Source organism: Heterocephalus glaber, unplaced genomic scaffold (genome assembly GCF_053883595.1).
Source record: "Heterocephalus glaber isolate CG9 unplaced genomic scaffold, H.glaber_assembly_v1.0 deba00000122, whole genome shotgun sequence".
Taxonomy (NCBI): domain Eukaryota; kingdom Metazoa; phylum Chordata; class Mammalia; order Rodentia; family Bathyergidae; genus Heterocephalus; species Heterocephalus glaber.
The window spans coordinates 78,578,559-78,603,507 of record NW_028258138.1 but is presented as its reverse complement, the minus strand read 5'-3'; the positions used below and the strand labels follow the sequence as shown (position 1 = coordinate 78,603,507).

Sequence of the window (24,949 nt, the reverse complement as noted above, 5' to 3'; positions counted from 1 at the left end):
ACAGAGGAACAGAGGTTTAGAGCGCTTGGGCGCAAGATCCCAAACCAAAGAGTGTTCCAGCAGGAAAAGAAACGCCGCACGCTCCTCTCTGCTCGACAGGGCGCCTAGTCCAGGTCCAGCCTGGCCTTCGCAACTCTGCTTGCTCCGAAGCGTCTCAGTGCGCGGCTCCCGGCCCAACGCCGGGAGTCCGGGGCAGGAACCAACAACTTCCCAGCGCCCTTCTCTCGTGTAGGTGGGGATAGGCCCCAGGTCCCGCTTCTCAGCCCGTCCTGTACTGGCGACTAAGGAATCCCCGCTGCTGGCGTAGGCTGCCTAGTTTAGGGGTTCTCTCTCTGGGGTGTTGACAGTTTCCTAGGAGACTCTGGGATCCTTCACCACCTCTGAGACCCGAAGGCCTGGCAGCGCGGCGGTGCGGCTCCAGCGCAGTCACGGGTGCCCAAGCGCAGACCTAGGCGAGTCAGCTCCCGCCGCGTCCACGCCGCGCTCAGCCTCTCTATCTCCGCGGGGCTTCGTGGGGATCCCCCACACCCGGCTGGAGGGAGTCCCCGAAACCAGGCCGGCTCCGGGGGCGGGCGCGGCGGGGCAAGGGAACCCCGGACCGCGCGCCCCTCCCCCGTCTCCCTCCGCGAGCGCGCGCTCGACCGCGCGGAGCCGAGCGCGCGCCGGCCCGGCCCGGGAGCGCGCGGAGCAGAGCAAGATGGAGGCCGCGCCGAGGCCACCGCCTGGGCCCGGGCAGCCGCCGCGCCCGGTACCGCCGAGCCCCGGCGCCTAGGCCTAGCCATCCGGACCGCTGCTCGCCCGGCCCAGGTGGGTCTCCCGGCCCCGCGCCGGCCGCAGACGGCCTCCCCGGCCTGGGCCCCGCTCCCGGCCCGGAGCACCCGCCGCCGCCCGGCCCAGCTGCCCAGCCCGCACCCCGGCTCCGAGCGCCCCCGCAGCCCCCGCCCCGCCGCCTGGAGCGGACCGACCCCACGCTGACCTCCGAGACCCCCGGGGGCGCCCGCCGCCCCGTGCTGACACCCGGCGCAGACCCCTGCCGGACACCCCGGTGCTGCTCCCCGCCCCAGCGCCCCAGCGCCCCAGCGCCCCAGCCCTTCAGACCCCAGCCGCCCGAGTCCCCATCTCGGCCCTGTGCCTCCTCCTGCCCCTTCCGCGCAGCCCTCTCCCAGGGCCCGTGGATCTCTGCCAGCCCCACCCCCGACACCGCCCACACCCCCCCCCCGGCCCCCCAGCCCCCAACCCGGCCCGGCTCCGCCCGGCCCCGCCTCGCGGCCCTGACTTGGCCTCTCCGTGCGTCCCCAGCTCGCACCCGGGGCCGGCGGCCGGTCCCGCCCCCGGCACCATGCTGCCCTCGCAGGAGGCCTCCAAGCTGTACCACGAGCACTATATGCGGAACTCGCGGGCCATCGGCGTGCTGTGGGCCATCTTCACCATCTGCTTCGCCATCATCAACGTGGTGGTCTTCATCCAGCCCTACTGGGTGGGCGACAGCGTGAGCACTCCCAAGCCTGGCTACTTCGGCCTCTTCCACTACTGCGTGGGCAGCGGGCTGGCGGGCCGCGAGCTCATCTGCCAGGGCTCCTTCACCGACTTCAGTACCATCCCGTCAGGCGCCTTCAAGGCGGCCGCCTTCTTCGTGCTGCTCTCCATGGTGCTGATCCTCGGCTGCATCACCTGCTTTGCCCTCTTCTTCTTCTGCAACACGGCCACGGTCTACAAGATCTGCGCCTGGATGCAGCTCTTGGCAGGTAGGGGAAGCCGGGGCTGGGGCACCTTCTTGGAAGAGCAGAGAGAGGTGCTGCTTCTCCGAGCTGAGATACTCACTTCCCTGGCGACCCTCATCAGCTCCTCGGAGGAGATTCCGTGAGAGACACTTTAGAGCTGGGAACAGAGCCTTAGAATTGGGTATTTGGGCCCGTATGCTTGGGTATGGGCAGAGTGCTGGTGGGTTAGCATTATGTTAGCATCTACACAGGTCTCTATTGGCTGTGTTTGTGGAAATGTTTTGTGAATGAGGGGTAGGTATTAGGTATAATTGACTTCTGTTGCATAGGAAAAAGCATGAGGAATTGAGGTCTGGCTGGGATCTTTAACTCGCTGACATTATCAACTTGGATCTTTCACTTTACTTCTCTAAGGTTTGGTTTCCTCGTCAGTAAAACAATGGAGAGGATTACAGAGGACAAAGGAAAGAGGATCTGGTAAACTTTAAAGTCTTGTAATAAGGGGAGTATCTATGGCGTCTGTTCAAGATTGGGTGGTTGGTGGCCCTTGGCAATGGGGTCTTTAGAGGAAAGGTTCCATCCTTTCAACCCCTCCCCAACATGCAAGAAGGAGACTGATGCCATGCCCGTGGGAATGAGTCCCTGGGACTTCCTGCAGTGTCGGGCCTAGACAGTCTTCTTGCTCTTTGAATCAGTAAAAGGCCTTTGGGAATGAGAAATACTGAGGCAGGTTTCCAGGATCCATTAGAGCCCCCTGCCCCCACCCACCATTCCATCAAAGACAGATTTTGAAGACTCAGCAACATGGGTATTTGCTAATTGTAGGCAGGGAAGGGTGTTGGACTGGGAAAGTGGGGCCAGGGGACAGCAAGATGGTGAGTGGTAGGGGAAAGTTTGGAGGAACCTAGGAATGAGAAAGAGAGGAGAAAATGTGAGTAAGGCCTCAGAGGCGATCTTTTACAAACAACACCCCAGAGTATTCCACAGGTGTTGAGCCCTCCAAAAGAGACCCCGGAGGAGGTGCTACATCTCTGGCTGGTGATTCCACTACTCAGAGCATTGCAGGGAGCTGCTGTGCAGTGTGGAGTGTGTCCTTCTAGACATCCCTACTGAGGGGGAGCTCCGCCTTTGGAACTGATGGGAAGATACTCAGGGTCAGATGTCAAGAATATGGGGCAATCAAACTGAGAACTGTCATGTGTGATGAAAGCCAAGATGTGGAGTCAAGGTAATGGCCCTGAGGTGCTTACCCAAGGGGACTTCTACATGTGTCAAAGGAATCACCACCCCATTGAAAAAAGGACTCAGATTCCTGAAAGGCCTTCTGGAAGAAGGTGGCATGTGTCCAGATGTGGATGTGCCAATGGCATGTTGCAAATCCGTCTCACTCCACTTAATTTCTGCGTGGATCTTTCAGGTTCTTTGAGGGGAAGAGGATTGTCAGATGTGAGGGGTCTCTCCACCTTCCTGCATGGTATCCAGAGAGGTGACAGTGTGTGTTTCCATCTATTTTTCATCCGGAGTCAAGCTGGAAAGGATATGCTCACCTGGAGCCCCCTGTTCATCAGCCTGAATTTGGAGTCTGCAGATGGGTTGTTGACCTTGTGGCCTTCAAATTCTCTGTAATCCCTGTGGAATTAATCTTAGGGATTTAATGAAATGTTCAATAACCTTCATGTAGCCATTGGATTTCAGAGACCTTAGCCATCAGCTCCTTCAAATTCTGCCCAAATTCTCTCCCCTTACAGCAAGAGAGGAAACTGAGTGTAGAGAGTGAAGGGGTCACTCAGCCTCACACAGCCAGCAAGGAAGGAATCATATTGAAAGTGCCAGCTTTCCTAACATTGGCCTGGAGCACTTTCCCTTCAATTACTTCCCCTGCCCTGAGGGTTGAGGGTCAGAGTTGAACAGTTTATTTTATTTTGCTTAGAGATTTCTGAGTTCTCTGGCTTAGTGTCTGATTTACTGTGCTTCATAGAGTAAATATGCTTAATAGGCACAGGACAGGGCACAGGGCACTGGGATGGAAATTGTGACTCACTCCTCCTGTGTCTCACCATATACCATAAGACTTTTTAGTTAAATCTCAGTTTTCCCATCTGTACAGTGGGGGTGTGGGGAGTTGGGGATTAGTTGACCTGAAGTGCCCTTTTCAGCCTTGTGGGCTCCTCACACCACTCTTTCATCAAATCCATTCCACTGAGAAAGTGAGCTTCCAAGGAATTGCAGAGAAGCAAAGGGCTTCATTTGTGTCTCATGAGAATTCAAATGCCTGTCATGTGATTCTTGTTTCTTTGAACTTTTATTTCGTATTTGAGTGCAGAATACTGGACCACTGGGAAAATACAAAGAGATATCATTTATTTGTTTATTCCTCACTGTTCTGTGGTCATAGTGCTGGATGCTACAGTACTGACACACGTAAGCTATCACCTCTGACCCAAGAACCTGAAGTCTATAAAATACAGTCCCTACCCCTAGGAAACTGACCATCATGCTGGGTCACTGTGTTTATCAGTAATCTTCCAGTGACAAGTGGAAAACTCAATGTAAACTTGCTTAAGTAAATGAAAATAAAATAGAGGGTAGAGTTTTTTGATTCATATAATTTGAAGGCCCAGTGTGAGACCACAGGCATGCATAGATCCAGAAGCTCAAATAATGTCATGAAGAATCTGTCTTCATTTTTTATTCCTCTTGTTCACTCATGTTAAGTCCGTTTCCCTTTTGAAGGTGACAAATAGGGCCATTGGAAGCTCTGGACTTACACTGCTTTGACTTATGTTACATAGCAATACCTGTGGAAGAAACATGATTCTAGTGAAATTGGAATGTTGACCAGCATTTGCCAAATGTCCACTTTTTTCCTTTTTGTACTGGGGATTGAACTCATGGTCTCCACGCTGACATACATTCCCGGTGCTTTTCACTTGTTATTCTGAGACAGGGTCTCATTAAGTTGCCCAGGCAGGACTCAAACTTGTTTCCCTTTGGCCTCAACCCCTGTGTACTGGGATTATAGGTGTATGAAACTGTACCCAGCTGCCAAGGGTCTCCTCTTGGTAAGTCATGGTGATGTAGTCTAAGGCCTGAGCCAGGTGCCCTTCTCAGATAGTGAAGGAAGGTCAGTTCCCACAAAGGTACATTTTGGGCGATGACCAGAAGAGGGGCACTGTGGGTAGGGAACCTGCAGCACTACACCTGCCTGTGGAAACCCAGAGCAAGAGAGGACTGTGGCTTGGGGAGAATGAGGCAGTGCTGACAGGTGTGGGTGTGGGAGAGGTAGGTCGAGGGCAAGGAACAGAGGGGAGGAGGCCACCTTGGGCTTGAGTGTGGGGTCTATTCAGGGGAGCATCAGGGGAAGGCAGGAAGGGGATGAGAAGGAACAAGGGCCTCAGTGTACCTGGCCGAGAGAGTTTGGACTTCAATCAGCAGGCAGTCAGAAGCTACTATAGCTGTTACTATTACTCAAGAGAAGTGATTAATGTATTCTGAGCCCTTACTACATCTAAACATTTGACACACAGAATGTTATTTAATCCTTACAAGAATGCTATGGAAGAGGCAGTGTTGTCCTATTATATACATGAGAACAGCCTCAGAAGGGAGAGCCTCATCTGTCCAAGCTCACATGGGAGAGTGGTGGAGCCAGAGTTGTAGCTTGGTCTTCCTGACTCTAAAGCCAAGTTTGTGGTTCAGACAGGACTGATGGGGAGGATGGTGGCGGGGCCTTGCTGCCAGGATGCTGAGTGGAGGCTGAAGAGTTGGTGGCCATCTATGGAGCGGGGCTCAAATTTTCAGGGTTCCTCAGGGCATCTCAGCTACTCTTTCACCTGTTTGCTTGAGTTTTTTGAGGGCACACAGGGTGCCAGCCTCCACATCTTGCTCCAAGGCCACACCACTTGTCCAGGAGAGGATGGAGCTGGAACTCAGTACAAGTTGACATGGCTCTGGAGCCTGTTCTTGCCACTGAGCCAGAACCTGGAAGTGAATCCATGACAAGTCATGGCCAACTCTCCATGTGTTGATGACATGTGGGCTGGCAAGGTCAGCCAAGGGCAGACCCCCACCCCCACCCCAGCACAGGTCAGCTACAGCCTCAGGAGGCTGAGAGGGTGCAGTGGGGGCTCTGCCACTGCTTCACTGTGTGGTTTTGAATAAGTGTGCCTGCCTTTCTGATCTGTTTCCTCATCTGTGAAATCATTGAAAGCTCTAAAAGGTTTGCCAGCACTGGCCTAGAGTAATTTAGAGCACATCCACATTCTCCATTTTCTTAGGTCTTGTTTCAGATTCAGATTTTACCTATCTAGTAAACTTTGTTGTATGGGCTGGGGATTTAGCTCAGTGGTTCCAGCGCCTGCCTTGCAAGCACAAGGTCCAGAATTTGATCCCCGGTAACTTCGTTGTATGTGCATGACACTGCTAAGCACAGTGAGGACATTTTTTTTCTCCTCCTTTCTCTTCCTCTCTCCCTCCCTTTTTCTTCTTTTCTCAGCCTCTTCCTTCCTTCCTTCCTTTTTCCCTCCTTCCTCTTCCCTTCCGGCCTTCCTACATTTTTGCTCCTCTCTCTCCCTCTCTCCAGGAACCCCTTCATTTCTTTCTCACATCACCCCTTTCCTGAAGGCCTTCCGGTGTGTCAGCCCTGTGCCTGGCTCCAGGAATCCTGAGTACAAGAGCTTGCTGCTTGGTGCTAGGAGTCTATGCAGGAGAGGCAAACAGCAGATCTGAGTGCTATGGAACATGCAATGCCTGAGTCCTATGCAGGGTGCTCTGGGACATGGAGGGGTTTCTAACACAGCCAAGGATAGCCGGAGGGTCTTCCCAAAAGGGCAACAAAATTAGAGCTGAATCTTTTTTTTTTTTTTTTTGTGGTACTGGCAGTTGAACTCAGGACCTTCGCACCCAGTTATATACTCAGCCTTCCTTCTACTTTTTATTTTTATTTGTTTATTTATTTTTCAGTCATGTTCTTGCTAATTTTCCAGGCTGGGCTTGAATTTGTACTTCTCCTGCCGCACCCTCCCTCAGGACTGGGATTACAGGTGTGTGCCAGCACACTTGGCTTGAACAATGCTTTTTTACATAAACAGTGTAGAGTGTTAGTTGTCTATTGGTCCATAACAACTTGCCACAAAGCCTACTTGTGGCCAAAAGCAACTAGCATTTATTATGTTTCCTTCTTTGTCTTCTCATGTATTCTCTTGTTTTTTTACCAGTGGTGATTGAATTTAGGGGCACTCTCTCACTCAGCTACTCCCCAGCCCTTTTTATTTTTTATTTTATTTATTTATTTATTTATCTATCTATTTATTTATTTATTTATTTTGGTACCAGGGATGGAACTCAGGACCTTGTGCTTGTGAGGCAGGTGACAGAACCCCTGAGCTAAATCCCCAGCCCTTATTTTTGTTTTGAGACAAGGTCTTGGTAAATTGCTCAGGTGGGATTCGAACTTGTGATCCTCCTGCCTCAGCCTCTCTCTATTTTGGGATCACAGGTGTGTGTCACCATGCCCCCTTATTCCTGTTTCTGGGAGTCACAGGAATTTGGGAGCCGCTTAGAATGGGAATGGGGGGTACTGATTCAGGATCTCTTGTGAAGTTGCAAGCAAGACTTTAGCTGGGGCTATAGTTGTCAGAAGTTCACTAAGTGCGTTCTCCTGAGTGTTGGCAGACCTCAGAATGCGTGATCTGAGAGAGAAATCAAATGGAAGAAACCACAATGCCTGCCTCCCACTTTGAGCAACAACTTTATTGAGATATAATTCATATGCCATGAAGTGTGCACATCTAAAGTGAACAGTTCAAGGTTTTAGTGTATTCATACAACCATTGCCACCATCAATTTTAAGCTATTTTCATCATCTTGAGAAGAAACTTTGTACTAACCCTTTAGCTATCACCCTGTAATTCCTGACCACCTGTTCTCCCTGGTCCCACACAAGCACTAACTTGCTATCTTACGCTATACGTTGCCCATTCTGGACATTTCATATAATGAGACCAGATAATACATGGTCTTTGTGACTGGCCTCTTAGCACAGAGTTTCAAGGCTCATTCATGTTGTAATGTGTGTCAGAATTTCATTCCTTTTTTGCCAAATAACCTTCCATTGTATGGCTGTACCGCACTTGGGTTACCCATTTATCACCGGATGGACATTTGGGTTGTTCTCACCTTTTAGCTATTGTGAATAGTGCAGTGAGTTACTGTATGAGTTTTTGTGTTGACACAACTGGTGTATGTGTGAGGGTGTGTGGCACTGGGCATTGAACCCAGGCCCTCAGGCTAGGCCAGACCTCTACCACTGAGTTCCATGCCCAACCCCTTAACTTTTGTCTGTTATAAGTATGGGCCCATCTTCATCTGGCTCCAGTTGTCCAAGCACCAGTTATTGAAAAGATCATCTTTTCTCCACTGAATGATCTTGGTATCCTTGTCAAAAGTCAGTTGGCCGGGCTTGGTGGCACATGCCTATAATCCCAGCACTCAGGAGGCTGAGGCAGGAGGATTGCTGTGAGTTTGAGATCAGCCTGGGCTACATAGTGAGACCCTGTCTCAAAACAAACAAACAAACAAACAAAAAGCCAAAAACGTCATTTGACCTAGATGTCTGGGTTAAATTCAGGACTCAGTTCTATTCCTCTGATAGATGTTTATGGTGGAACCAGACTGTCCTTATTATTATTGCACTGTAGTCAGTTTTGAAAGCAGGAGTACGAGTGCTTTAACATCATTCTTCTGGCCATCACACTGCCTTTAATGTCCTGCCCTCAGACAGCACATACCATCCCTTCTGCCACATTATCTTGGTAGAAATGAGTTACTAAACCCAGTCATAGTCAAGGAGAGAAGAACTAGGCTCCTCCTCTAACAGAGAATTTGTGGACATGTTTCCAAACCACCATGAACAGGTAACGTACTAAACACTTGGCCATATGTCTTGCTGTTTTTATTCAATAATACATCTTGGAGATTGTTCAATATTAGTGGATAAAGACTACTTCTTTCTTAACAGCTCTATAATAAACTTTCGTATAGATGCATAATCATTTAATGAATTAATATTTGTTTACAATAGCAATGCCCCAGTAAATAATGTATAAAAATAAGTTGAAATATATATAAATAAAAGAATAGTATAAAGCCTTTACAGAAGTTGCTGGATTGAATGGTGCATGAATTTACAGTTTGATAGATCTAGAAATAATACTGTCCACAGTGGCAGTTCCTGTTCCTCTACAGCCTTGCGAAGTAAGTGTGTTATGTTAAATACTATATTTTATTTTTCTCAACCAGATGGGTAAAGAAGACCTTTCAGCTGGATGTGGTGGTGCATACTTATAATCTCAGCTACTTGGGAGGCTGAGGCAGGATGATATGTAAGAGGATATATAACCTCTTATATAGGTTTTTCTGCAAACTATAATTTCTTAAATATTTGATCAAGTCAGTGGTATTTGTAAGAACTTTTTTTTATTCAAGGTCTTACTATGTAGTTTGGGCTGGCCTTGAACTCACTACATAGCCCAGGCTGGCCTCGAACTTGAGATCCATTTGCCCCAGCCTCCTAAGTACTAGGATTACGGGTGTGTGCCACCACATCCAGTTTGAACTTATTTTTTTCATTTTTTTTTTTGTGATACAGGGGCTTGAACCCATAGCCTTCACACTGTGCTACGTCCTCAGCTTTTCTTTTATTTCATATTTTGAGACAGGGTCTCGCTAGATTGTTAAATTGTGCAGGCTGGGCCTGAACTTGGGATCCTCCAGCCTAAACTGCCCAGAGTGCTGGGATTCCACAGTGTGTCTCTGTGCTCAGCTGGGCTCTTTAGGTATTAGGTGTTGGCCCTTTATGCAGTGTGTTACAAATACTGTTTCCCAGTTTACCTTTGGTCTTTGTCTATGGATTTTCCCCCATGGTGAAATTCAGCTTTTCTTAACATAAGCAGATGATCAATTCCCTTTTACAGCCCCTGGGTTTAATGTTATACTAGAAAAGCCCCGGAGTGTTTGAGCATGGGAGAAACACACTCAGGTGTAGTTGTTAGGAAGAAGGAGGTTTGCCAGGGGTCCAGCGGAAAAGGGCTGGACTACTCTTGTTCTGACATTTTTTTTTTTTAATATCACATTGTTTCTCTTGTGTTAACAAGGAGCAAAATAGAGGATAGATATTAGGAAGTAGGAAGAACTTGTTCAAATGGAAAGGGAGAGAAAGGAGGTGGGGAAAAGGAAGGAAGGGAAAAGGGATTTTTTTTAAAGAGAGAAAATAGAAGGAAAATGTGGAACCAGAACCTTTGTAAATGGGGAGGAGAAGAAGGGTTGACGGGAGGGGAATGAGGAAAGAAGAATCAAGATCTATCATGTACAGGTACAAAGTCCCCATGGTAAATGTGATGATTATGTATTACAAAAGAAATACTAATAAAAAAATAAATGGATTTTTAAAAAGAAGGCCTGGAGATGAAGCACAGTGTGCAGTCCCTGGGCTCAGGGACCCCAGTACCACTACAAAACTCTTATGATAAAAGTTGATTCATTCTCTAGTGTCTCATTTTACAAGAGTTTGAAGGAATTGCCAGCAGTTTTCTCTAGGAATGTTCTGACGTCTTATTTTTATCTTTATCTTTCGATTCCTCTTTCATGTTATTCATCATTATTAACTCGACTTTTAATTCCAGAGCAGTTTTATGGTATAATGAGTCTTGGATCAAGAGGTTGTACCTGGTACATATTGGGTGCTTAATGTCTACTGAGTAAACAAATGAATGAGTGACATCTGATTTAAATCATAACTCCACCCTCCACTCCCTTCACAGTAGCTTGGTTCGGTTGTCAGACAACTTGGATTTGCGTTCTGGTTATTGTATTAATGACTAAATGACCTTTGGACTGTACCTGAGTCCCAGTTGCCTCTATATAAAACAAGGAAGAATAATGTTTTGGTCTGTCTTGTGCTGCTGTAATGGAATGCTGCTGATGGAGTGATTTGTAGTGAACAGAAATGTATTTGATATTTGAGGCTGGGAAGTCTAAGGCTGAGAGCTGGGCCTCTGTCTAGGAGACCAGTAAGTGTGTAGGGGCTGGGGACAAGGCAAGTGCTGTGGTGACTCTTCGCATTTCTTCTCTGGAGTGACATTCCAAGCATGCAGGAGGAAGGTGAGGCCCTTGGGTCCCTACAAGATGTTCCTGTTAAGGGGAAGTCTGAAAAGCACTTGAATATTTCATTCTGGTGCTGAGGAGAGAGTTCTGAGCTGGAGCTGCGATGGACAGGGGTGTGATGTGGATGGAGAGGGGAGAAGAGGCCGAGCTCAGGAAACCAGGTTTGGCGAGGCAGAGAGGAGGAGCAGCCAGAAAAGGAGTCTGAGCAGCCAGAGGCAGACAAGTGGATGTGGGGCCACGGCAGAGACCTTTGTTTTGGTGCAGGGAACTGAATGTAGGGCTTTGAGCAAGAAGCACTATCCCCCTGAGGTACATTTCAGCCAAGTTTTGAACCTCGTGAACTATCCTTCTACAGGATGGGAAGAGGGGGGTGGAGATGTAGCTCAGTGATAGAGTGGTTGCAAGGGAGTGGCACACACCTATAATCCTGGCTGAGGCTGGAGGCTGAGGCAGGAGGATCTCACATTTGAGGCCAGCCTGGGCAACTTAATGAGACTCTGTTTTGAAATTAAATTTAAATTTAATTTATAAAGCGCTGGAGGCAGGGTTGTAGCTCAGGAATTAGAACTCCTGCCCAGGATGCATGAGGCCCTGGGTTCAATCCCAGTATTGCCAAAGGGGTAAAAAAGGAGAAATTAAAGCTTTTCTTAGACAAATAAAAGTTGAGAGAATTTTTTGATGGTAGATCTGTCTTGCAACATGTGTTGAAAGATGTTCTTAATAGAAAAGGAAAATGATACAGATCAGAAACTCGGATCTCTTTGAGGAAAAGAATGTTGGAGAAGGAATAAATGAAGATTAAAATATAAAACTTTTAAGCCAGTATGGTGTTGCATACCTATAATCCCAGCTATTCTGTAGGCTGAAGCAGAAAGGTTGTAAATTGGAGGCCAGACTGGGCAACTTAGTGAGACTGTGCCTCAAAAAATAAAGAAAGGGGTTGGAGATGTGGCTCAGTGATAGAATGCCCCAGGTTTGACCCCCAGCACCACAAGAAAAAAAAACCCCTTATTTATCTTATGCTTAATTGATCTAACAAATAACAGTTTGTTCAAAATAATAGCAACAATGTATTGATGTATGTATGCATACTGTGGAATGATGACCCCAGAGTATGGGGTAGGTGGAGGAATTAGCAGGGTGTCGGTTATTACAGTTAGTCACACTACTGGAGAAGTGGTGTAATGTTATTTGAAAGAGGATTTCTATTAATTGGAAGTGTATATTGTAAGCTTTAGGACTACCACTAAAAGAAATGTAATGTTATTCTAAGAAAGAAGAGAAAACTGAATCATAAAATGTTCAATTGAAACTACAAAAGGCAAAGAAGAGTTGAATGTAGAACTAAATAAGGACAACAAATAGAAGACATTGATCCAACAATATCAGTAATCATTTTGAGGTCTAAAAGCACCAATCACAAAACAACATCCAGCCAACTGTATGTTGTCTTTCAAGGGACTCACTTAACTATAAGAAGAAATATATGAACTAAAGTAAATGAATAGAGCAGGTGCTGTAGTCTATGCCTGTAATCCCAGCTACTTGGCAGGCTGAGGCAGGAGGATTTCAAGGCTAGCTTGGGCAACTTAGAAGACTATGTCTCAAAATAAAAAATAAAAAGGGCTGGGATGTAGCTCAGTGATAGCATGAGCCTGAGTTTGATCCCCAGTACTGCAAAATCCAAGAAAAACCTAAAACAACAACAAATAAAACAAAACAAAAGTAAATTGATGGAGAAAGTTATACCATGCTAACACTAATCAACAGAAAACAGGAGCAGCTGTATTAATTTCATGTTGCAGTTGCCAGAACAAGGTAATTCACTGAGGATAAAGAGGCCCATTATTGCCAAATGACAGAAAGGTCAGTTCTCCGAGAGACACACTGGGCCTTCACTTGTATGTCGCTAAAAATAGCACCAAGGCACAGGAGGCAAAAACTGGTAGAGTTGCAAAGAAAAACAGATGACCTATTGTCGTTGGAGATCTCAACACCCCTCTCTCAGAAGCAGACAGATTCAACAGGCAGAAAATCAATCAAGTCATAATTAAACTCAACAATACCATTAATCTACTGGATATAATGGATACCTATAGACTACTTCACTCATCAGTAGCAGGAAAACATCTTTCTTAAGTTCACATGGAACATTCACCAAGATAAACCACATTTGGGGTCACCTTAAATTTTAAAATAGAAATCAGTAACAGAAAGGTAGTGGTAAAGTATAAAAATGCTTGTATATTAAATAAAACATTTCTAATTAATAAATGGATCAAAGAAATCATAGAATTTTTATGAAAATGTGTGGGATGCAGTGAAAACAGAGGTAACAGGGAAATTTATAGCACTGAATGCATATACTAGAACCAAAAAAGATTTCAAGTCCATCATCTAAGCCTCCATATTAGGGAGCTAGGAAAAAAAAGAGCAAATTGAATGCAAAGTAAACAGAAGACAAGAATTAATAAGTTAGAATACAAACCTATGAATTGAAAATAAAATCCATAAAGAAAATAATATCAAAAGCTGTTTCTTTAAAAATATTGGTAAAATTGATAAACCGTTACTGATGGTTAATGAGAGAGACAGAGACAGAGATAAAGAACTCAAACTGCTAATATCAGAATGAAGGGGGAAGTCCCAGATGTTGCTCAGTGGTACAGTGCTTGCTTGGCACATGTGAGCCCCAGCAGAGGGGGAAGTGAAAGAGGAGTCATTACTACAGACCCCGTGGGCATGAAAGCATGACAGAGGAATGTTGTCAACAACTCTGAGACCACAGATTTGATAACCTAGACAAAACTGACAAATCCTTGAAAGACATAATCTAAAGGCACACAAGAAGAGATAGTCTGAATAGGTTTGTTCAGTGATGGCAAACCTTTTGGAGATGAGTGCCCAAACTGCACTCCCAAACCCACTTATTAGTCCCAAAGTGCCAACACTGCAATTAAACCCAAATACTGAGGTTTTTGTTTAGAAAACACAACTCATACATTAACATCTGTCTTAAAAGAAAAACAAATAACACATGTGCCGCCCATAGGTTCATCACCATTGCCCTGGGCTCTGCCTCTTAAAGATTCCCCCAGATAGACTCTATATGTATTAAAGAAGTTGAACCAGTAATTAAGAATCTTTCAAAGCAGAATGCACTAGGCCTAGATAGATTCACTGGTATACAAATATTTTACCAAACATTGAATGAAGAAATTATACCAATTCCCTATACGTATTTTATTCCAGAAGATAAAAGCAGAGGGAAACTCCTAACTCCTTTTATGAGGTCAGAATTGCCCTAGTGTCATAACTAAAGACATTACAAGAAAATAAAATTAAGCCAAGTGTGATAGCACAAACCTGTATTTGTAGCACTATAGGAGGCTGAAGCAGGAAGATTGTGAGTCCAGCCCGGGCAATTTAGCAAAACCCTATTTTAAAATAAAAAATATAGCTGGGTGTGGTGGCACCTGTAATCCCAGAACTCAGGAGGCTGAGGAAGGAGGATCACCATGAGTTTGAGGTCGGCCTGGGCTACATGGTGAGTTTAAAGCAAGCCTGAATTACATAGTGAGACCCTATCTCAAACAACAACAACAACAACAACAAAATCAACTTTGAGAATAAACTCAAAACAAACAAATGAGCAAAAACAAAAAACCTCCAAAAAATTCCTGGAACTAATAAGCAATTTGAGCAAGATTGTAGGATACAAGGTCAATATATACTAGCTAAATACTTTTCTATATACCAGCACTGAACAAGTGGAATTTGAAATGAAATCACAGCACCATCAAAATTAGCACAGGTATAAATGAAATAGGTATAAATCTAATAGAGTATGAATAAGATTTTTATGGGGAAAGGTATAAAACTCGGTTAAAGAAAGCAAAGAACAAGTAAATGGAGAGATATGTTCTTGGACAAGAAGTCTCAATATTGTTAACATGTCAGCTTTTCCCAACATGATGTATATTTTATGGATATTGAGAAAATGATTTTAAAATTTATATGGAGATGCAGAAGACCCAGAATAGCTCTATGTATTTTGAGGGAGAATAACAAATCTGGAGGTGACATCATCTGGCTTCAAGACTTACTATCAAAGCTGGGTGTGGTGACACACACCTATAATCCTAGCATTTGGGAGGCTGAGGTAGGAGGATTGCCATGAGTTTGTGGCCAGCCTGGGCTACTTAGTGAATTCAAGGCCAGGCTGAACTATGCAGCAAGATCTTGTCTCAAAAACCAACAACAACAACAACAAAAAACAAAAGAAACAAAAAAAGACTTATTATCAGGCAAGGGATTTAGCTAAATGGTTCCACCACCTGCCTCACAATCACCAGGTCCCAACTTCCATCCCCCCCCCCCCCCCCCGTACCAAAAAAAAGACTATCAAACTACAGAAGACAGCATGGTACTGGGAAAGACTGGAGAGCAGATCGATGAGGCAGAACAAAGAGCCCAGAAAGAGACTCACATGCAGAGAGTCCCGAAGTCTTTGATAAAGACTCAAAAGCAATACTTTGAATCTTTGGAAAACAGTCTCTGACAAATGGTGCTGGAACAACTGTATTTGAGATCAAAAAAGAATCTCGACATAGATGTTACCCTTCCAAATTGAATCACAAGTGTAAATGTAAAATGTAAACCTAAAACTCCTGGAAGATAACACAGGAAAAGATCTCAATGACTGGTTTTGGCAGTGATTTTTTTAGATACAGCACCAAAGGCACACACAATCCATGAGAGAAAGACTTGGAGAGCTGGACTTCATTACAGCTAGGCCGTCATCCTCTGCGAGAGACACCGAGAGAATGAGAACACGAGCTAGGGACTGGGAGAGAAAGACACATCTGATGAAAAACTGGCACCCAAATATTAAAGTACTCCTAACTCACACATTTGTGGCACACGTCTGTAATTCCAGCTACTTGGGAAGCTGAGGCAAGAGGATCACAAGTTTGAGGCCAGCCTGCACAACTTAGTGAGACCCTGTCTCAAAATAAAAAATAAAGAGGGTGGAAGATGTGGCTCTGGGGAAGATTCCTCCTGGGTTTGATCCCTACTACTGAACACACACCAAATCAGTTATTCAATCCGAAACAAAACAAACCCAAAAGTAAGGAAGCAAATAACCCAGGTAAACACTGAGTCTGGGCCGGGGATGCTGTTCAGTGGATGCTGCACACTTGCCTAGCACACACAAGCCACCAGTTTAATCCCCAGAAGAGGAAGAAAACATTGGGCCAACTGTTTTAACCTCACCAGAGAAGATATACAGACAGCAAATGAACATAGGAAAAGATGCTCTACCTCATATGTCATCTGGGAAATGCAAATTTAGACAGTGAGATACCACTCACTGCCTGTGTGTCAGGAGGGCTGAATGTGGCACAGATGTGGGAACAGGCTTTTTGGCCCGAGGGACCCACAGGGTGCAGCTCTGCGGAAAGCAGCTTAGCCACCGCTCCCCAGGGATCCAGCCATCAACTCCTGGGTATTTCCTCAAAGGAGTTAAAAAGTCCTGTCCACACAAAATCCCACACATGGATGTTTATAGCACCTTTACTTTATTTCTTTCCAGTACCAAGGATTGAATATGGACCTTGTGCTTGCAAGGCAGGCGTGGCGCCACTGAGCTAAATCCTGGGCCCTTGCAGCTTTATTAATAATTGCCCAAATTTGGAAGCAAGCAAGTTGCCTTGCAGTGGGTAAGAGAATAAACTATGGTAATCCAGAAAATGGAGTATTGTTGGGGCTGAAAAGGATCAGTCAAGGCCTGAAAAGACAGGAAGAAACTGTCAGTGCATAACCCTAAAGGAAAGAATCCCAGTCTGAAAAAAAAAAAATAAAGAAGCCCAGTCTGAAAAACACCCCTTCCTGCAGGATTCCAAACGCAGCAAGTGTGGGCCAAGGCAGTATTAGGGAGGCGGGAAAAAGCACTGATCTCAGGGTGGGGGCTGGGAGGACAAACAGGGGGACACAGGGTCTTCAGGTGGACACATGGGTGCACGCATTGGTTCATATCCATTGATGGGCAGCGCTGAGAGTGAACCCCGATAAACTGCTGACTGCAGGGGATAATGCTGTGTCCTTGTGGGCTCCTAGATTGGAGCACCCTGAGGTAGGTTTGTCACAGAGGGGAAGAGGTAGATGAGAAATCTTTGAATCTTCTCTTCAATTTTGCTGTGAACCTAAAATTGCTTGAAAAAATAGTCTTAAAAAAGGGTAGGGTCACACTGTGTACAGTATTCTGGACTTTGGCCTCCTTTTACATTTAGAAATACAGTATCTTAGAAGATTTTCCTTGACAACCCATGCAGTTGTACTATGTTCATTTTAATGACTTCGTAATACTAAATACCTGGGTCACCATAACTTTTTTATTTTTAAACTTTTTTATTTTTATTTATTTATTTTTCTGAAACAGGGTCTTGCTATGTAGTTCAGGCTGGCCTTGAATTCATGGTGGTCCTCCTGCCTCAGCCTCCTGAGTGCTGGAATTACAGGCATGTGGCACCACGCCTGGCTTCCTCTGCCTTCAGCCTTTTGCTGTGGAGCAGTGTGAACCTAGTGCGAGTCCTTCAGATACCACACAAGGGTAAACCGAGGGTGAAGCTGTCACCTTCAGGTCACCCAGTCACTCATCTGCGAGGTGTGGTGCCATGACAGCTGGCAATGTGGCTCTTCCCCTGCCTGTGGCCTTGTGAAGCCTGTGTCACCATTCCTATGATCACAGAACTGAGATTCAGTGAGGTGAAGGGGCTTCCCTGAGAACACAGTTCAACTGTTCTTTCCTCAGTAACACATGTGCTGCAAAATTCAGAAGGGACAGAACATTATTAGATCAGGGCTGGATTTGGCTGCCTGAGAGGGGAAAACCCAAAATAATTGTGGTTTACAAAGTTCTAGTTTCTTATGTAAAAAAAAGTAGCAAAGAGGTAGGGAGTCCAGAATTGGGATGGAAGCTGCTGAAGTCCATGATGACTCAGCTCCCTGCTCCAGCACTCCCGGGTACCTTGGGCTCCTCACTGCCTAAGGCAGCTGCTTGATCTCTAACATCACATCTGCATGCCAGTAGCATTGTGCAGGAAGGGCTGGAGAAGGAGAGAACAGAGCACAGCTACTATCTTTATAAATATGTTTATGTAGGGAACAGGTGTAGCTCTGGTAGAGTGTACATGCATAGCATGCACAAGGTCCTGAGCCCAATCCCCAGCAACACACACACACCCCTCTGTTTACATAAAGTTGTTTCCTTAAAGCCACATAACACAACTGTGTGCATTTTTGCTTAGTCATGTAGCCAAATCTAGTCTTTATTTTCTATAGTAAGGGGGGTTCAGATGTAAAGTGAACAGACACTGAGTTCATCCTCTGAGCCATGGTGCACGGTAAGAAGTAAGTTTACCTTTCTCTGCAGCCCGCCAGTGTTAACTTCTTCTTTTTTATTTTTTTTGGTACTGGGGATTGAACTCGGGACCTTGCAATTGCAAGACAGGTGGCGGAACCACTGAGCTAAATCCCTGGCCCCATGAGTTCTTTTTTTTTTTTTTTTCCAGTACTTGGGATTGAACCTAGGGCATTTGCAGTGAGTTACATCCCCAGCCCTTTTTCATTTGTATTTCAAGAGAGGATCTTGTTAAACTGCCCAGAGTGCTGGGATTATAGGTATGCACCTGCTCACCCAGCTGTCCTTTCTGGACTGTGGGGAACAGCCTCGTCTTTGTCTGAGGTTTTTCCGCTCCGCTGAGCCACCATGATCTGCCTCCACCCATCCTGAGGTCCTGCCATGTTGACTGTCTCCTGTGATTCTCCTGGAAGTGGGTCTAGGGGATGTCATGGCCCTTGTTTCATGAGTGAGCTCAGAGAGGCTCACTGCTTTGTCTCAAGTGCAACTTAAAGATGAGCTGGTGTGGTGGCACATGCCTGTAATCCCAGTACTAGGGAGGCTGAAGCAGGAGGATTGCCACAAGTTTGAGGCCAGCCTGGGCTACACAGCAAGACCCTGTCTCCAAAAAAACCCACCCAACCAACAATAACAAAAACAAAGAATGGAGCTGAGCCTTGTCTGGTGCAGGACAAGGTGTGATGTATTCTCCAAATTCGGGACACAGCCAAGATGGCACTGGGCACCAGTGGCAAGCACACTGCCCTAGCTCAGGATCTTGCCTCCAGGAGCAGCATCAGCTTGGTGCTGATGTGTGAATCTTCAGCTCCTCTCCTGCTTGTTCACAGGTCTGTGGGCTTGGAGCACTTGGCAGGCGAAAGTGCCTACCTAGAATCAAAGAACACTGTTTTGGTTTCATTATGCTTGTATTTATGGAGTCTTTCTACTTACAGCAAATGGTTCTGATCCCCTTTTCTTTGAAAGTAATCTAAATTTAAATTTTAAGTAAATGCTTTTCAGTCTAAAAGTGAGTCTATTCAAGAAACAAGGGCCTGTCTGGTCCTGAATACAGACCCCACCACTTACTGCTGTGTCTGTGTAACACTGGATAAGACACTAAATACTTTCCTCTGGGCCTCAGTTTCCTCATCTGTAAAATGAGGGCAATATCTTTCCCGCTTCATATATTTTTATAGAATTAAATGAAATGATGGCTCTGGAGCTTAGCACCTTGGCACATGGTTAAGCACTCAATGCTATTTAAAAAAGAAATTATCCCAGAGCCAGGTGTGGTAGTTTACACTTGTATTCTAGCACTCCAGAGGCTGAGGTAGGCAGATCATGTGTTCAAAGCAGCCTGGGCTACATAGTGAGTTCAAGACCAGCTTGGACTACGTAACAAGACCTTGTCTCAATACACACACACACACACACACACACACACACACACACAAAGGAGTATCATATTATTCATATTATTATAAAATTAATGTTGCACTGCTGGGTGTAGAACCCACGGCATTGTGTATGCTAGGCAAGCACTCTACCACTGAGCTACACCCCCAGCTCAATATTTTCTTACATTTCTTTTTTTGGTACTGGGGATCAAACTCAGGACCTTGTACTTGTGAGGCAGGAGCCGGAACCACTGAGCTAAATCCCCAGTCCAATATTTTCTTTTTTGAGACAGGGTCTGGCATGTAGTCCAAGCTGGTCACAAACTGACCATCCTCTGGCCTCAGCCTCCTGAGTGCTGGGATTACATGTGTGCACCACCACACCCAGTCCATTAATATCATTGATATCATCATCTTAATTTTGTCATAATATCACCTGTCTGCTAGGAGCAGGACAAGTGAATGGTTGTGGGGAGCTAGATGGAGATGCCTGGCTCCTAGCACAGTGGCTAAGGACTGGTATAATACATTGCCTGGAAATCCTCAAGACAGGGTGAAGGTGTCACCAGGATCTGGGGGGTAGAGGTCATGGACCATGCTAGATGTCCGATGTTGGATATCCTGGGGTGGTGAATGAATGTTAAATGTTGAGAGATCTGAAAAGGGAAGGGGAATTCTAAGCTCTGATTTGAGTACAATGTAGGGAAGTGGGGGAGGGGGAGAGATAGAGACTGACAGAGAGAGAGAGAGAGAGAGAGAGAGAGAGAGAGAGAGAGAGAGAGAGAGAGAGAGGAGGCAAGCTCAGGAGGTCTCAGTCCCGGTTGTGAAGGGGAGGGCTGCCTGCAGTAGCTGGGAGCCTTGCAGCTAGAGCGCTGGGATACAAGAGCGGTTTCCATAGAGACAGGGATGCTCCAGGAGGGAGCAAAGCACACTGGTGGGAGAGGGGCCACTCTGGTACCCAGGGTGAGGAGGACAGAAAGGAGACTCACCCTGTCCAGGCTTTGCCCTGTTCACTCTGGCTGGAGGCTCACAGCCTCAAGATGGCAGCCCAGGGGACACTGAGGGCTGGAGTGGTGCAGGTAGTGCTGAGGCCCCTGCCCCTCCCCCGCGGGTCTGTAGGGCCTGGCGATGCAAAGTGCGGGTAGGGAGGAGGCCAGGCCTCCTCTTCCCAGACTCCAGCTGGAGCAAAGGCTGAGGGTCCAGTCCCAGGAATTAAACTCACCAATGCCTGAAGCCCTCAAATTTACAGCTCCAGTTCTGGCTGTCCCCTCAAGCTCCTCTCTATTTGGATGTCTAATGGGCATCTTCAGCCTTGTTTAATTTTCAACACACCCAGCTGTTTTTTACTGCGGGGCCTCTGCATTTTCATGTCTTTTGTCTGGAGCTGAGTTCCCAGTTCTTAAGGGCTGGCGGGAAAATTGCCTTGTGGGAGGGAAAGTGGGAGAGAGGTGGGAGCCTGAGTTTACAGGAGGAACATCCTGGGGCGGGGGCACCTGCCAATGCCAATGGATGGGCAGATGGGGAAGGGATGGCTAAGTGAGGCCCCCTGCACACCCTGGTTACCAGATGGGCCACAAAAGATGGGCAACAGACTGGCCACTACCCGACACTGTCATCTATTGATTTTTATTTTTTGTGGCCCTGGAGATTAAATCAGGGTCTTGTACATACCATGCTCATGCTCTTCTGCCTCTGTCCCACCACAGCCCTGTCACTGTCATCTACAACCCAGGTGAAGCCCTTGTGGGTCTGGCATGTGGTCAAGGACCCTGGCTCCAGACCCTCTCGGGACTCTGGGTCTGAGACTCCTCGCCTAGAGGCTGGTGGGGATGAAGGCCACATCCAGCCACCAGGGGGTCACAGCTCCGCAGACCTCAAGCCTCCAGCTGAATAGGTGTCCTGGCTGTTTGGCCTGTGGGGCAGCATGAGCCCCTTTTCGAGCCAATCACTATTACCAGAGAAATGCAGTGAGTTGATTGGCTCAGGTTGGGTCCCACCCAGACCCCTCAGGAGAACCGGAAAGAGGGGGTTCTTTCTCTGCCTTACCTGGAGCCAACTTCCTCAGTACTTCCTTATTTGTGTAATTTATATTTATGACCGGTTTGACACAGCTAACATTTACCCCAGACTTCCAGTGAAGCCCTTTACTTTGTCACCTCTGAAATCTTTACAAGCACCTGATGAACAGTGTTACGAGACACAAAGATGAAGGGATTCACATGGGCTCACACTTGTAGCAAACTGCTGAGAAACAAAAGCAGCCCCAGCCCTCGTAACCATTGTGCCAAAATGTACCTTAGCCCAGTGGCCTTGCCAGGTCCCTGTGCACAAAGGTACTAACCTGAGGCTGGTCCAGCTCGGTGCTCCGTGGGCCTCAAACCTATTCCTGAGGGAGAGCTGGGCCCCAGGGAGGCCCCATGGTCTCCAGCACAGGCAGAGCAGGGCCATTCCGGCTGTGTGCACCCCAGCCAGCTGTGCAGCCAGGGCCAGAGAGGAAGGAGGAGGTGAAGCCCTGTGCCCTACCTTGCCAGCTGCTCCCCCACCCAGGGTCCAGCTGCACCCATAGCGAAGTTATTTCCAGCTTCTGGAATGAAAAGGAAACAGTACCCAATAAGCAGTTATTGAGTGAATGCCAAAACAAAACACCCCCAACAAAACAAAAATGAATAAATGTTGAGGAGGGGAGCGGGTAAGAACGAAGTGAGGCCCGGATGTCACAGGGAGCTGCTCGGATTTATAGTTCCCCGTATTTCCCTGAAAACTTCAAGGAGGAGGCTCTCAGAGGAGGTGGAGGAACAGGTGATATGGGAGGAAGAGAAATCCTCCACTCACCTAGAATGGGAGACAGCGAGAAAGAAGCACAATAGAGACTTGTGCAGTTTCAAAGTACTTGGGGGCCAGGAGGGTCCTCTGGAAGAGTGCCTCAGAGATAGACTCTCTGAGCTAGCCATCATTTATTGGGTGCACACAATAATTGGAGAGAGCATCAGGTGATTTAGAGGGCAGCTGTAATCCTGTGTTGATGAGGATCTCAGGTCGGTGAGGATCTTATGTGTTTTTGTTTTGTTTTTTGGTAGGGATCGAACTTGGGTCCTTGTGCTTGTGGGGCAGGCAGCGGAACCACTGAGCTAAAGCCCCAGCCCTGGTTCTTATGTTGATTAGGGCTGTAAGGAAAGCATTCTTACAGTAGTAGGTGGGATGAATTGAGCTGATAAGGAACTTGTCCCTCCCCAGGTGAAACCTTTCTGTCTCTCTCTTTTTTTTTTCTTTCTCAGCACTGGGGATCAAACTCAGGACCTTGAGCTTGCGAGGCAGGTCCAGTGCCACTGAGCCCTGGCCCACCTTTCTCTTTTTTTATTACTACTCGTTCTGGAAGAACCAGGATGTCTTCAGCTCATGCAGTCTTGCCGTTGTGTGCCACAGCTTCACAGGACCACTGAGGCCTTAGCTGTGACTGGAGGAAAAATGGAGTTATTTCTGCATGCCATAGCCACCTCAAGGGCAAGGTGACATTGGGCCTTAGACAGCTATAATCGTACTTTAACTATGAAATGATTTTCCCAAAAATTATGTAGCATGGCTCCTGACAAGGTGACCTGAAGGAGGGTTCCAGAAAGTTTCTCATCCCTAGGCAGGAGGCTGGGTCCAGCCCTCAGGCCCCTGCCTGCCCTTAGGATCTGCAAGAAGCAGGTACCTGGGAGTAACAAACCTTCTCTCTTCCTTCCTGGCTGCGTGGCTGCTCTCCCGCACAGCCCTGTGCTTGGTCCTGGGCTGCATGATCTTCCCAGACGGCTGGGACGCCGAGACGATCCGGGACATGTGTGGGGCCAAGACTGGGAAGTACTCCCTGGGGGACTGTTCGGTGCGCTGGGCGTACATCCTGGCCATCATCGGCATCCTCAACGCCCTCATCCTCTCCTTCCTCGCCTTCGTGCTGGGCAACCGGCAAACAGACCTTCTGCAGGAGGACCTGAAGCAGGAGAACAAAGGCGAGTTCGGGGTGGGCGGGCAGGGGGTGTGGGCAATCGCAGGAGAAAGGGACAGAGTGGCACGGAGGTTAGAAACCACCGGAGAACCCTGGTCGGTCGGAAGTCCTGGAATCTGAGAATCTGATCACAGACAGGCCCACCTCACCCCGCTCCAGGAGGTGCTCTGAGGAGGGCTCAACACGCAGGTGTCGGGTGGCCCAGGCGAAACCAGCCGGCCTGCAGCAGTGAGGGGAGTGGGGCGGCGGGGGATGGGCGGCACAGTCAGACATGGGTGCATGTGGGCATGTGCCGCAGAATGGGTACATCTGGGAAATAACACTGAGAAAACAAAATCGAATTTTTTTCTTCTGATACTGGGGATCGAACCCAGAGCCTTCTCATTGCACTACATCTCCAGCCCTTTTTAAAAATTTTTGTAGGGCCGGGGATTTAGCTCAGTGGTTCTGACGCCTGCCTTGCAAGCACAAGGACCTGAGTTCAATCCGCGGCACCAAAAAAAAAAAAACAAAAAAAAAACTGACTATAAAAATTTTTGTGGGCTGGGGATGTAGCTCAATAGCACTGCACCTGCCTGGCAAGTGCAAGATCCTGAGTTTGATTCCCAGTAGCAAAAAAAAAAATTTTTTTTTTTTTGAGATAGGGTCTCAATAAGTTGCCCAGGCTTGGGCTTGCCACATGCTAAGATTACAGGTGTGTGCCACCATGCCCAGCTAGAAAAGAAATTAAGTTCTAGAACATGACAGTGAATTTTTATTAAGCTCAAAACAAAGCAAATGTGGTATTATGGTATGATGAGGGGTGTGTGTGTGTGTGTGTGTGTGTGTGTGTGTGTGTGTGTGTATTTAAAAGCAAAGGGAAAATTGGGCATGATGGCGCACACTTTTAGTCCCAGCACATGTGAGGCTGAGGCAGGAGGATTGCTGTGAGTTCAAGGTCAGTCTGAACTACATAGCAAGACCTTGTCTCAAACCCCCCCCCCAAAAAAGAAGCAATGGGAAATGACAGGATGGTAGTTATCTGTGGTTGGGATGGAAGGAGAGAAATGTGGAGCATGAGATGGGGCGTGTGGATATATGCAAATTATTGGTGAAGTTATAGTTCTCTATTGGTTTCTTATGTGTGTATGTGTGTGTGTGCACATGTGTACATTCCTGGGATGGAACACAGGCCTGCCACATGCTAGGCAGGTGCTCTACTACTGAGCTCTACCCTTAGACCAGAGTTATAATTCATATTTTTTCCAGTTATAGTTTGTTTGAGACAGGTTCTAGGCATGCA

General features: G+C 47.1%; 1 protein-coding gene across 3 annotated transcripts in view; it reads left to right on the top strand.

The window, feature by feature from the left end:
* Positions 1–684: 684 nt before the first annotated feature.
* The window catches only part of Lhfpl4 (LHFPL tetraspan subfamily member 4), a 29,566-nt gene continuing 5,301 nt past the window's right edge, over positions 685–24,949 (top strand). The window contains exons 1-4 of one of the 3 annotated variants that reach the window (XM_021260176.2): positions 690–807; positions 1,300–1,745; positions 2,136–2,198; positions 3,139–4,084. In XM_021260176.2, coding sequence (XP_021115835.1) covers positions 1,340–1,745; positions 2,136–2,198; positions 3,139–3,347 — 678 coding nt within the window. In that variant the 5' untranslated portion in view covers positions 690–807; positions 1,300–1,339 and the 3' untranslated portion in view covers positions 3,348–4,084. Of the gene's footprint in view, positions 808–1,299; positions 1,746–2,135; positions 2,199–3,138; positions 4,085–23,434; positions 23,672–24,949 lie in introns of those variants that run through there. The other 2 variants (XM_004835282.4, XM_004835283.4) reach the window with 2 other exon arrangements.